This window comes from Pteronotus mesoamericanus, unplaced genomic scaffold, assembly GCF_021234165.1.
Source record: "Pteronotus mesoamericanus isolate MK-2021 breed Mesoamerican mustached bat unplaced genomic scaffold, CSHL_Meso_final contig_557, whole genome shotgun sequence".
NCBI classification, from domain to species: domain Eukaryota; kingdom Metazoa; phylum Chordata; class Mammalia; order Chiroptera; family Mormoopidae; genus Pteronotus; species Pteronotus mesoamericanus.
This window is the reverse complement of record NW_026555200.1, coordinates 954,453-966,801: the sequence shown is the minus strand read 5'-3', so window position 1 is coordinate 966,801 and position 12,349 is coordinate 954,453. Positions and strand designations below refer to the sequence as shown.

General features: G+C 58.7%; 1 protein-coding gene across 2 annotated transcripts in view; it reads left to right on the top strand.

Moving 5' to 3' along the window:
- The window catches only part of ARHGEF10L (Rho guanine nucleotide exchange factor 10 like), a 140,735-nt gene that overhangs the window by 76,250 nt on the left and 52,136 nt on the right, over nt 1-12,349 (top strand). For both annotated transcript variants that reach the window (XM_054579670.1, XM_054579671.1), the window contains 7 exons: nt 262-378; nt 1,811-1,903; nt 2,644-2,817; nt 6,829-6,974; nt 8,601-8,615; nt 8,859-9,040; nt 11,898-12,013. In XM_054579670.1, coding sequence (XP_054435645.1) covers nt 262-378; nt 1,811-1,903; nt 2,644-2,817; nt 6,829-6,974; nt 8,601-8,615; nt 8,859-9,040; nt 11,898-12,013 — 843 coding nt within the window. The remainder of the gene's footprint in view (nt 1-261; nt 379-1,810; nt 1,904-2,643; nt 2,818-6,828; nt 6,975-8,600; nt 8,616-8,858; nt 9,041-11,897; nt 12,014-12,349) is intronic.

Sequence of the window (12,349 nt, the reverse complement as noted above, 5' to 3'; positions counted from 1 at the left end):
ACCTGCACCCCTTCAACTGTGGGCCAGGGCTTCCAGGGCAGGAGGTGCGTCGGGCGCTCACATCACCACCTCTTCCCCCCGCAACCTCTCTGAGTCTGGTTTTCTCCCCTCAGCTGGTGACAGATTTCCTGACCTCAGGGCGCTGAGGTCCCGCAGGGGGTGCCGTCAGAGCAGCTGTGGTGCAGGGAGCGTGGGTGGGGCATACAGAGCCCCCCTTCACGTCGACGTGACCCTCCCTCGCCACACCCATGCCTGTTTCAGTTCTCGAAGTCCATGGTGCTAGACGTGTACAGTGACTACGTGAACAACTTCACCAACGCCATGTCCATCATCAAGAAGGCCTGTCTCACCAAGCCCTCCTTCCTCGAGTTCCTCAAGGTGGGCCTGGCGGTGGTCCGGGGCCCCTCTCAGGGGGGTGCAGGCCGTGGTGGGGCAGGGGGACTGCTCAGGAGAGAGCAGGGATTTTAGCCCAGTTTCAGGGATCACATCGCTTTGGCCTGGACACCTTCTCTTCCCTTTGGGGCACCCCCAGTCCCATGGGAAGATGGTGGGTTCCTCCTGCCCCCCAACAGGAGGGTAATAACGAGTTATTATAGTGTCAGGTAGCCTCACGGGGCCCTGGGCTTTGCCAGGTGGAAGGGGAGGCCCGCGACACTCGAGGAGGGGTGAGGGGGCGGTGGGCCTGCCGTGGGGAGACCTAGCAGTGCTGGGGCCTCACCTCTGATGGGCTGGGCTTGGGTGGGTCTCCAGGTGTAGCTCAGGGTGTTGCTGGGCTGTCCCCTTTCCTTATCTGTAAAAGGACCAGGAGAATTTCTCAAAGGGGTACCTTGGGACTCATGTGGGAGACGAGAGGTGATAGGACCGAAGGCCTTGTGTAGCTGTGGCCAGGCTCCCTCCGATTTCCTGGGGTGCACAGTGAGGCAAGTCACATGGAAACTCTCCCGGCAGGGAGGGTGCTGTCTAGTGGAGGGTTCAGGTGGGCCAGGAGCCGGGGCCTCAGCTGAGGAACCCACTGCCCCGATCCAAGAGGCCATCTGCCAGGGGTCCTGGGGGGATGGCGGTGTTGTAACAGGCGGAGATGGAGGAGGGGGGTAAGCGGGGCAGGGGTGGTGGGGCAAAGCAAAGGTCAGTGGCAGGAGAATGGGGTCGGGCGAGTCTGGTTGGACCCTGGGAGCACTGGGTGCCTGTGGGGAGTCCCAGGAGGGAAGGCCCAGAGGCAGCTGAGTTCGGCGTGGGTGGTTCTGGACCTGCAGGACGTTGGATTTCAGGCAAAGGAGCTGCTGCAGGGTTTGGGGCTGGGGCAGATGGAAGTAGGGGACAGTGGAGAGGCTGTGGCAGCAGTCTGCTTGCCAGGGATGGGAACCAGGGTCTAGGTGACAGGTGTGTGGACCAAGTGGCGGAAACAGAAGCAAGAAGCGGGACAGTAAGACCCCTGTGCCCACCCCTCATCCTGGCCTGGACCTGGCTGCTTTAGTTTAAGAGGAGGGAATGGCTGTCTTGGCTACTTCTAGAGTAGAGCAGACCTCTGCGATGAATTGCTGAATTTCCCAGTTATGCTTTTAGTCCAGAGACCTTAACATGATGGCTCTAGTTTCCCAGGGAGAGGGGGGCTGTGTGGGGACCCCGTGGTGGCAGGGAGCCCCTGCCGCAGGACCAGAGACCCTCCCCTCCCCTGGCTCTTCTCTCAGGCCCGAGGCTGAGCAGAGTCCTGGGCCCGGGGAGAGGAGCCCAGGCTGGGCGGCATCTGCACCCCCGGCGCTGGGGCCTCGCTGCAGAGGGTCAGCGAATGATTCCGCCTCGTCTTCAACAGCGGCGGCAGGTGTGTAGCCCCGACCGCGTCACGCTCTACGGGCTGATGGTGAAGCCCATCCAGAGGTTCCCGCAGTTCATCCTCCTGCTTCAGGTACCTGCCGCGGCTCCGACAGCCACTGGCCTGCAGGGCGCGAGCCCTGTGGGATGGGGGCTTCTCACCCGTCATCTGCAACCCGCTACCTACTGTGGGCTGTGGGCGGGGCCCTGCCTGTGCCCCTGCCCCCCTCTTTCTTCACTCCTGGAGTGGAGCCGATCAGATCATACAGCGTACTTCCCACATCCCCGGTGTAGGACTCTGAGTGGCTGGTGGTGGGTGAGCCCAGGATTTGGGAAGGGAATGAAGGCCTGTGGAATCCTAGGGCCTGTGGGCTCTGGGCAGGGAGGAGATGCTCAAGGGGTGAGCAGACCGGGGCCACTTCAGCCTTCCCAGGGAGCATGAGGCCTCCCCCCATACCACAGGGTCTCCAGAGCTTGGGACATCTCCCCCCACACCACAGGCCCCCAGTGGGAAGGAGGGCTGCCAGTCTCAGGCCTCAGCAGCATCCTCCTTTCTGTCTTCAGAGCTGCCAGCCAGCCACGGGAGTGGGCTGTCAGTGTACCATTGATCGGTGAATCAGGGATTGGTCCACATGTTTATTTTGTTTCTTTTTTCATTCATTTTGTTTCTTGAGGCCATGCTGTATGTCATGTGCAACCTGTCCTGGCCGCAAGCTGAACCTTTCAGACATGGTCTCTGTAGGGGGTGTGGGGGCTTAAGCTTTGACCCCACCCAGCGAGGGGAGGGCCTGCTGGGTACGGGCTCTCAGCTCTGGGTTTCTCTGGGCCCTTCAGGACATGCTGAAGAATACCCCCAGGGGCCACCCGGACAGGCTCTCGCTGCAGCTGGCCCTCACGGAGCTGGAGACGCTGGCCGAGAAGCTCAACGAGCAGAAGAGGCTGGCTGACCAGGTGGCCGAGATCCAGCAGCTGACCAAGAGCGTCAGCGACCGCAGCAGCCTCAACAAGGTGCGTACCCTTACCTGTTCTGCGGCCTTCATCACATGTCTCTCCGCCTCCTGCCTTGTGGCCACCACTAGGGGGCAGTGTTCCCTGAAGGCGGGGCTTCCTTGTTTCTGTCTGAGCCCACAGACCTTACCTAGAGGATTAAAAGTCAACTAGACCTCCACATTGATTATTGTTCATGTTACTTTAGGAGAAAAGCTCATTTTTTCACCCTTGTAATTACCAGTAAAGATAGAAGAAATGAGAGCCTAGAATTGTGCTTAAATGAGTGGGCCCTGGTGTCAGAGTTTGGGTTAGAATCGAGATATTGCTGTTGGTGTTCACTGTGTGGCCTCAGGGGAATCACAGAACCTCTCTGAACCTCCCTTGCTCCCACTGAAAGGAGCGCTCAAGGGCGTCTGACCCCCAGGGGCAAATGAGGGCACCAGCAAAGCCACAGGCCCAGAGTCCTTAATGGAAGGTGGCAATTGTTGTTATCAGTGTTATTTTTAATGAAGAGGAAAGACAAAAAATCCATGCTGTGTTTTGGGGTTGCAACTAAGGAAGATTCTACCAAAAAAAGTCTGGAAAGACTTTCAGATGAACCTGTAGAGACCTCTGTTTATAAAATACAAAGCCAGGGCCCTTGCCAGGTGGCCTAGTTGGTTGGAGCGTTGTCCTGTGCACCAAAAGGCTGAGGTCTGACTCCCCGCCAGAGCCCACGCAGCCGTGCCCAGATCCGCGCCCCGGGCTCCTCCTCCTTTCACTCCCTAGAGGGCGGAGGCCTGCCCAGGTGGTTCAGGGCGAGGTGGCCTTGCCCCAGGCACATTGGTGAGAACATGGGTCCTTCTTCTTCAGGGAAGGGACGTCATGTGGAGTCATAGGGAAGCATTCAGAATCTTCTGTGGGGCGTGGGGGTGGAACCCGGGAGCCTTCTGGCTCTGTGCGCCTGAAAGCAGAACTCAGGCCAGTGACTAAGGCCAGTGAAAGGTCAGCCATGTGGATGGAATTTTCTAATAGTACAGGAAGCGTTGCCAGGGAGACAGCAGCCCTTTCCGTGTGGACCATACTTTACCGTATATGATGCTCTCTAACCCACACTGCTATTTTTGATCTTTACCACAGCCTGCAAAGCCGGGCTGGGACAAGGCAGTTTGCAACATCCCTTGCAATTCTAAGTTACGAGGGGGGGCCAACATCTTAAGACTCCCCCACCTCAGGCCAAATTCAGGCTGCACATTGTGGTTTTGGGCCTACACAGTAGTTTCTGAGAACATGGAATTAGTTGCCAACATTTGAAAATGCAGAGATATCCTGTAAAATTAAGACTCGTGGACCCTCATGAAGGATTGGAAGAGCTAGCACGTTGGCCCAGCTGCCTACACCTGCCCGGTCCCCTCAGCGCCCACCCATGTCTCCCCAGGGAGGCTGCCTGCGGGCCCCACAGGCATCTGGGTTTGCTTTGCCTATTCCAGGAGGAGAGATTTGGGAATCTCTCCTCCTGTGCCAGCACATGTGCTGGGTCAGCTCCTGGGGTGTGCCACCTGTATTGTCAGAAGGGCCCCGCACTGGGTTTAAAGCTTTGCTGTCGCCGTCTTGAAATTCTTGATAACTTTTGAACGTGGGCCACAATTTCCTCTTGCCCCAGGCATGGTGAGTCCTGTGGCCAGAGGAAGAAGACATCTGTCTGTAGAAGACAGATGGGGACGTCCCCATCCAGGATTCCTCAAGGTGGGCGTGAAGGCTGGGAGCCACCCCTCGCCCCCTCCCCGCCTCCAGGCAGGATACCCTCAATAACACACAAGCCTTCTATTTTGGAATATCTCTGGAGAAAAAGACTTCAGCTCAGCCATGGTTGCCTGTGCTGGTACCCAATGGTCTTTGCATTCTGGAGCATCTTCTTCTGTCCTCTCCTTTAGCTCCTTTTCTGTAACCAGCGCGGTTTCTCTTGCCTCTGCTCACACACCTGTGTGGCCGCAGTGGGGCGGGGTGATTGGGAGAAGGAAGCCCCTTTCCACAGCAGTTACTCGGGGAGGAGCCGCCTGTCCCTAGTGGGGACCAGGGGAGTAAGGAGTGGGGGTCGCTGGCTGGAGGTGAGAGGAAAAGCAGTTGATGCTTGGCAAGGGGCTGAAGGCTCTGGGCCTGTTTCTCCGCCTGTCAGGCGGGAGGCGTGTTTGGTATGTGTGGAGGTTTTGAGGAGAGTGGTGGTGGTGGTGGTGGCTGCCACCACTGCCCCCGCTCCCGCCAGGGCCCCTGGGGCAGTCTCAGCCAGTTCTGAGGCCATGCCAGTGATTTTCTCTTGTCCACCACCCAGGGGAAAGCGGAAATGAAACTGGGTGTGCTCCAAACGGAACCTTGTGGCTATTTCAAAATGTGCCTGCTCAGGACCCTCCAGGGGGATGTTTGTGCAATATCTGGTTTTTTAAAAAATCTGCCTAAGGAGTGGAGAGACGGTTTCCAGAAGCCCAGGGACTTTCCTCTTCCAAGTTGTGGGTCATGGCACACTCGGCAGCCTTCCACGGGGCCCGCGTCCTCAGGGTCTGAGTCACGTGGTCGCGAGCTGGTGGGCAGCTTGTTGGTAGAACTAGTGGGATGGAGGCGCTCGGTGTTAGCAGCTGTGGGGGGAACCCGAGGAACCCCAAATCTCCTTGTATTAGGAGCAGCGGGGCCTCCCCTGAGTCCTGTGGCCCAGCCAGGAGCTGGAGGGACAGTGCATGTGGCCTGGCTTCATCCAGACTGGGTCTCCACAAGCCCCTTCACCTCCGGAACTCAGTTCCCCCCTCTGGGGACGGGGGTGGCCTGGGGACTGCTGAGCCAGCGAAGCGGCAGGTGGAATATTTAGTGCCGAGTACAGTGCCCGGCACACTGTGGGGTTTTGTGCTGTTTGGACTTCCCTGTGGACGTGAGACACTCGTCAACACTTCAGAGAGTGAAAAGGCTTTCTTCCCAGGAGAGGTTTGGGGTGCTCTGCCTTTTCCTAGGGAGGATGGGGAGAAGGGGAGGATAACGCTTGTCCTCAGAGCCATGGGTTTTGGGAATGAATTTTACTGACAATCCCCCCCACTCCCCGCTGCCACTCCAAATAGCCCTGTTGATAAGAAGATGTTTTCTCAGAGGGGTCATGGGTTGGATGGTGGTTCCCGTGCTGGAAGGGGGTCCTTGGTGTTCAGCCTGAGGTTAGCAAACGCCTGCTGAGATGCCTGAGGCTTGAAGGGCCTTGGCTACCTCAGAGGGTCGCTTCACTGATCAGCAGAGCTGCCTGACCCTGTTGGGAGCCCTTCCAAGGGTGAGACCGGCCGAGGCAGCTCAACAGGCCAGGGCGACTGCCTGCGTGAGGCCACGCTTCCTCATGGCGAGTCCTGTCATGGGCAGCAGACGCGGGGACAGCTGCGGTCTGGCAGTGTCCCCCGTGTGCCATGTGCTGGGTCAGCTCCTGGGGTGTGCCACCTGTATTGTCACACAGGGCCAGCGCTCAGCAGGGCCCCGCACTGGGTTTAAAGCTCTGCTGTCGCCGTCTTGAAATTCTTGATAACTTTTGAACGTGAGCCACAATTTCCTCTTGTCCCAAGCGTGGTGAGTCCTGTGGCCAGCTCTGCTCCTGCTTTAACTTGGTGACCTGAGCCATAGAGGTCGTCACCCCACTTGACAGATGAAGTGTGGAGACCTGCCAGATGGTGTCCCAGCTGGTGTTCGGGGAGCCAGGGTAGGAGCACCCTGTGGCTCGGGAGCCTGCATCCCTGGCAGTGCTGGTCACGTGGGATTGCCTTGGGATGGGCTGCCAGGGGCCGGCTCACCTGAGAAGGAGAGGATGCTGGCTGCTGGGCGGGGCGGGTGGCCAGGGGACCCAGTGTGTGTGTGGTCCTCCCAGCGCCTCCCATCTCCCTGGAGGTCGAGAGTGCGGCCCCGCCTTACCCTCTGTGTCTGCCAGCCTCAGTCAGCCTGGAGCCGGAGAGTTCTGGGTCTTTGGCATGGGGATGTCTAGGTAACAGCCTGCATGCTTGTTGGTGTTGACCTTCCTCTGTCCCCATCCCCCAGCTGTTGACCTCGGGCCAGAGGCAGCTGCTCCTCTGTGAGACACTGACGGAGACCGTGTACGGCGACCGCGGGCAGCTGATCAAGTCCAAGGAGCGCAGGGTCTTCCTGCTCAATGACATGCTGGTCTGTGCCAACATCAACTTCAAGTAAGTGGGCCCGGGCTGTCATCCCTCCTTGGGGGTCCATTTCTGTCCTGTCCCCAGTCCTTTGCCTGGCCTCTCTGGGACAGGGTCTTGAACTCAGTCTCTGCTACACCGGAATTCTCTCCCATCCCTCTTGTCCTGCCCTGTGGCCGGTCTCCAGGGCTAGGAAGTACCTGGAGAGGTCACTGGGGGCCACCTCCAGGTTTTGGGTGACAGCTGTCCATTGTGCAGTGCGGTCTGTTTTGAAACTCTGCTGTTGGTCACCTAACAGCCTCCTGAGTTTTTACCCTGTTGAAATGCAAGAGTGTATTCTTCGTGTCCAGCCCAAATTTTAGCTGCTTTAGTTCACTCAGCTTTTCCTCAGGCCACATCTCCCTGTTTCTCAGGCTGAGGCTGTGCCTCTCTCCCCACAGCCCAGAGCCTCTCCTTCCGCAGGAGTCTCGTGTCCTGGTTCTGGGTCAGAGGTTGTAGAAATGCCCAGAGCTAGGTTGCCAGGCTGTGCCCAAAAGAGTTGGAGCCCTGGATGGGGTGGGGGTGATTCTCTAGACCAGTCTACAGACGCATGTCCCATGGGCTGCATGTGGCCTTCAGGAATCGTTTGTTCGATTCACATAGAGGGTTCCCGCAAAAATAGGGCCCTTTGACTTTTCCTGAAAATGCGAAGACCCCACATTCCGGGGCCACACAAGCCTGGAGCTGGGTCCTGTGTCCCCTCTAATGGGGTTCGTGCTCTGCTGTTCTTCACCGTCCCCGTCAGCTGGTACACTCGCCTGCATCCCTAGCTGGGCCCTGGGACCTTCCCAGCAGGGCTCTTACCCACCCGTGCAGGAAAATCTCTGCTCTCAGTTTTTAACAGCACTTTTGAAAATGTCACGGGACAACAGTGTGGCCACAATAACCCAGATACAAGAGGGAAAGCAGTCACCCGTAGTTGAACGTTTATCCCGGGCCTGGAACACACGTGGGGTCAGGGCTCTCGCGGAGCCTGACGTAGACCCGTGCCTGGATCGGCTGGGCAGCCCGGCCCACGGCCATGGCCGTGGTGCGGTGCGGAGTTGGGGATCGTCCCTGGTTGTGGATCCCGTGCCCTAGGAAGGGAGCGAGCAGGGTTGTTTTGGGAACTTGGACACTATTAATCTGCCAAATATTTATTGAGCCCTTACTCGGTGCCAGTTCACAGGTGTGGACAAGACCCAGCCCTGGTAGGGGACTCCGGCAAGGAAGCCTCTGCCCCCGATCACTCACTCACGTTCTCGCCACTGCGACTTTAAGCCCCATTGATGCCGTAGGCACCCTATCTGACCCACGCCCGCTCTGCCCACCGAGCGTGGTGTCAAAGTGAGATGGGAATGCTAGTGGCCCTCTTTGCGGGGATCAGTTTGGGTTATTTGGGGTAAGTCGTGTGAGCTGAGCATCAGTGTCCTCGTCCAGAATAATACGAGCTTCCTAGAAGTGCCGTTGTGGGGACAGGCGAGAGAAAGCCAGTGCCCGTGCTGGAAGAAGGCCCTCTGTGCGGTCCCCTCCGCCCATGACTGGCCCGTCCCAGAGGCCAGCCCCCAGCAGTCTCATCCCCTGTAGAAACCATGCAGTAACAGTAATGGCGTTTTCCTCCTTCTTGTCTTTCCTCAGGCCTGCCAACCACAGGTAGGGGCTTGGGGTCACTGAGGGGGGGGGCACGTGATGCTGCATCTGGGGCTGGGCCCTGGGTGCCTGGTGCTTTCGCCTCATCGATAGCTCCCTGCCCCGCCCGGCTTGGTTTGGGCCTGAGGTGTCGTGCTTGGGCTGTGAGGTGCCTGGCTGAGCTGGTGTGCTGAGAAGTGGCGCTTGGGACTGGCCCCGGGGCTGGGGTGCGCCGGCACACAGGCCTCGTTCTCTTCGTCCTGGCAGGGGCCAGCTGGAGATCAGCAGCCTGGTGCCCCTGGGGCCCAAGTACGTGGTGAAGTGGAACACGGCACTGCCCCAGGTGCAGGTGGTGGAGGCGGGCCAGGAGGGCGGCTCCTACGACAAGGACAACGTGCTGATCCAGCACGCCGGCGCCAAGAGGGCCTCCGCCGCGGGCCAGGCTCAGAGTGAGTACCCGCCGGGCAGCTGCCCAGGGAGCGTCTGCCCAGGCTTAACTGCCTGTCTGGGGACCCCCAGGCCAGTGGGCGGCTTGGCCCAGAGGTTCTTGATGATTTGCAGCCCCACACTGTGCACAAATGCATACCCACAGCCCAACCTCCAGGTGCCCATGTACTTCCTGCAGTCAGGCCTCCAGCCCACATCCTGGACAGCACGGCCGGCCCCCCACAGTCCCATGTGCCCTCATGCACCCACATGCACCCACACGTGCATGACAGGCAATGACCTCTGAGTTGGAAAGCGTGACTTCCAGTCCCTGCCTGGCCATTGCCTGCCTCCCTGTGTGACGTGGGCAGGTGTCACCTCCTCTCTGTGCTCCCGTTTGCCCCTCTGGACAGTGATGTGCCCCCGTGACACTCACCCTGCCCCCTGCATCCTCAGGGACCAGGCTCAGGGCTGCCTGGCCCTGCCCGGGGCCTCCTTCCCCTGTCCCAGTGATCCCCTCAGACTCTTTGGGATGCGAGGAGAATGACTCCTCGGGCGTGACGCTTGGTGGCCTCTCTCTGTTGTGCACTTCTGTCTGCATGGTGCCTGAGATCACTGCGCTCAGTGATCTGGCTGCTGTCCTGTCCTCCACCTTTGTCCCTTTCCTGTCCACCCTGTACCCATCCCCAGAGCCAACTCTTCAAAATGCAGGTCAGGTCTGCATGGGTCACAGTGGCCTCCCCGGGTCTCAGGATGAAGTTCCCTTCCTGGAGGTGCCTGCTGCCCTTCCTCAGCCCGCTCCGCCCTGTCGATCCCCAGGCACAGCCACACTGGCCTCTCGGTTCCTGGGGGGCAGGAGGCCCCTCCTGCGCCGGGGTCTTCTCCTGCCTCCGCCCTCTCCCTGAGCATGCTCCTGCCGTCTTGTTTTTGTCTACTTGCACGGGCTCATCCTAGCTCCGGTGGCCCCTCCTCAGGAAGCCTTTTCTAATCCCTTTGGATGGGACCAGGTCCTGTTTCCCGCTGCCCCCCCAGACGCTCTCCAGCCTAGTTGTCTTGGTTGCTGTTTTGCCCCTTGGCGTGACTGTAGCCCTGCCTGGAGCCGGTCTAAGGTGGTGTTAGCAAACAGTTGTTGAATGACTTGAGGGTGCGGAAGTGACCGACCCTGCAGAAAGGAGGACTTGGCCGGAAGGTGCTTGGCTGCACCCCCTCTCCCCATCTTCCGGCTCGGTGTCGGACTCGGGCCTCTGTCCATCACCTGACCCTGGAGGTTGCCTCATGGGGCTGTTGGTACTTCTGGAAATTAGGGCGATTGCATCACTCGCTCTCGCAGCCCTCGGAGGGCTGGGCCAGACAGCGGCGCCCACGTCCAGATGCTGCGCCTCTTTCCCCGGGTCTGTGAGGCTGGAAGGGCTGTCTGTCCCCAGAAGCCTCCCTGGGGAGGGCCCTGGAGCCCCCTTCAGCCCAGGCTCTCCTCCACTCCCCCCTGCTCTGCCCTCACCCTGGGACCCTCCTTCAGCAGCAGTTTGTCTGTGGCTGCATTCCTGAAATGAGAGCAATTTCAGGGCTCCTTTTAAGGGGGAAGAAAGAAATTCTTGTTGAACCCCAGTTGGCTGTGAATGATTTTTTTATTATATTGTTATTCAAATGTGTGCAAATATAAGACTAGGTATAATAGATTCCTTATGCTCATACCCCTTGAACAACCATAAAACTAAAACAAAAATCACAAATGGGATAAAAATGAAGCTACAAAACAATAAAATTCAAATGAACAGCATTAATTTCTCATGATGGGTGATGTTTTGCTGGAACCAAACTGCTCACAATGTGGATGTGGCCTCCTACGGGGCAGGTTCTTTTGAGTTCTCTGCACCCATAGCACAGGGTGCCTCATGGTGGCCTGCGTTTCCCACCAGCTTGCGTGTTGGGGTGTCTGCAGAGCCTGTCCTGTCCTTTTTTTTGGTATGAGCCATCACTACCTCCCCTGTCCACTTTGCTCCTTGCTCCTTATTGGTGACCGTTCAAGTTGCCCTGCTCGGTACCGAAGTCCACGTAAGCCCTGACTATGCAGCAGAATGTGGCTTTAAGGTCACTATGTCCAGGTGTCTAAATGACAACCCAAAACAACTCCCCTCCCTGGGATTCCATAAGATCTCAGCTTGAGGAGCCACGACCTGGAGAATACAGCCTAGATGCCCCCGCGTGGTACTCCAGGACTTCCCCATCCAGCCCTGCTGGCCCCTCCTGCTCTGTCTCTTGCTGCCCATCTCCCATGGCCCCCACCCTCCGTTTGTGTCCTCAGCAGAGGGCTGGACCCCCTTACCCCCCATCACTGTCCGATTGCTCCAATGTCGCTCTCCTCAGTACCTTCCGCTGTTGGTGGTTGTAGTTGACTGCCGCCCCTTCCCCAGGCTGTGAGCTCCATAAGGGCGGGGACCCTGCCTGTCTTGTTCACAGCTGTCTCTCTAACACCTGGAATAGAACCTGGCACAGAGTACGTCCTCAGCATGTTTTTGAGCAACTTGCTGCGCATGGGCTTCCTCAAGCCACAGTGCCTTTGCACATGCTGTTCTACTTTTTAGTAGCACCTGCCACTCTCCGGGCTCTTTGAAGGCTCCTCAAGTCTGGCAGGCACAGCTGGTTCTCAGTCTTCCTGTCTCCTCTGACCCTTTGCACAGATCACAGGTGCTAGGCTTTGCCTGTGATTGGATCTGCGCCCCCCCCAGTAGACAGGAGCCGGGTGATCGGTGACGTTCCTTTCCGCATCCCTGGCGCCATGCCCTCAGGGCGGCGGCGCCTCTGCTTTGCAGTGAGTGGATGTTTGGGCTCTCGTTAGCGCCTTCCCGCTCCTGAGGCTGAGCTGGGTCTCTCTCTGCTCAGATAAGGTGTACTTCGGTCCCCCGCGACTCTTCCAGGAGCTGCAGGACCTGCAGAAGGACCTGGCCGTGGTGGAGCAGATTACCCTCCTCATCAGCACGCTGCATGGCACCTACCAGGTACGCAGCGCTGGCTGGCCTTGGGGGCTCAGGCTCCTCCCTGCGGGCAGTGCCCAGACTCAGCAGGCACAGCTGGGGGTCCTTCTCCTGGCCTGGTCCCCTGATGTGGCATTGGCGCTGCATTTCCACAAGCAGCAGGAGCGGTTATGCCTCCTGTCGCTACCTAGAAGGCTGGGGTGTGGCCTCTGGTTCAGGCTGAAGCTCTGGCTTAGTTTGAGTGGAGCCTGGCTGTGGGGCCTTTTTTTTTTTTTTTTTTTTTTTGCACAATAGCCAGTCAGTCTTGTAGCCCCTTCCTGGCCTGGCCCTAGGCTGCAGAGGAAGCCGGCCAGCGGGGGG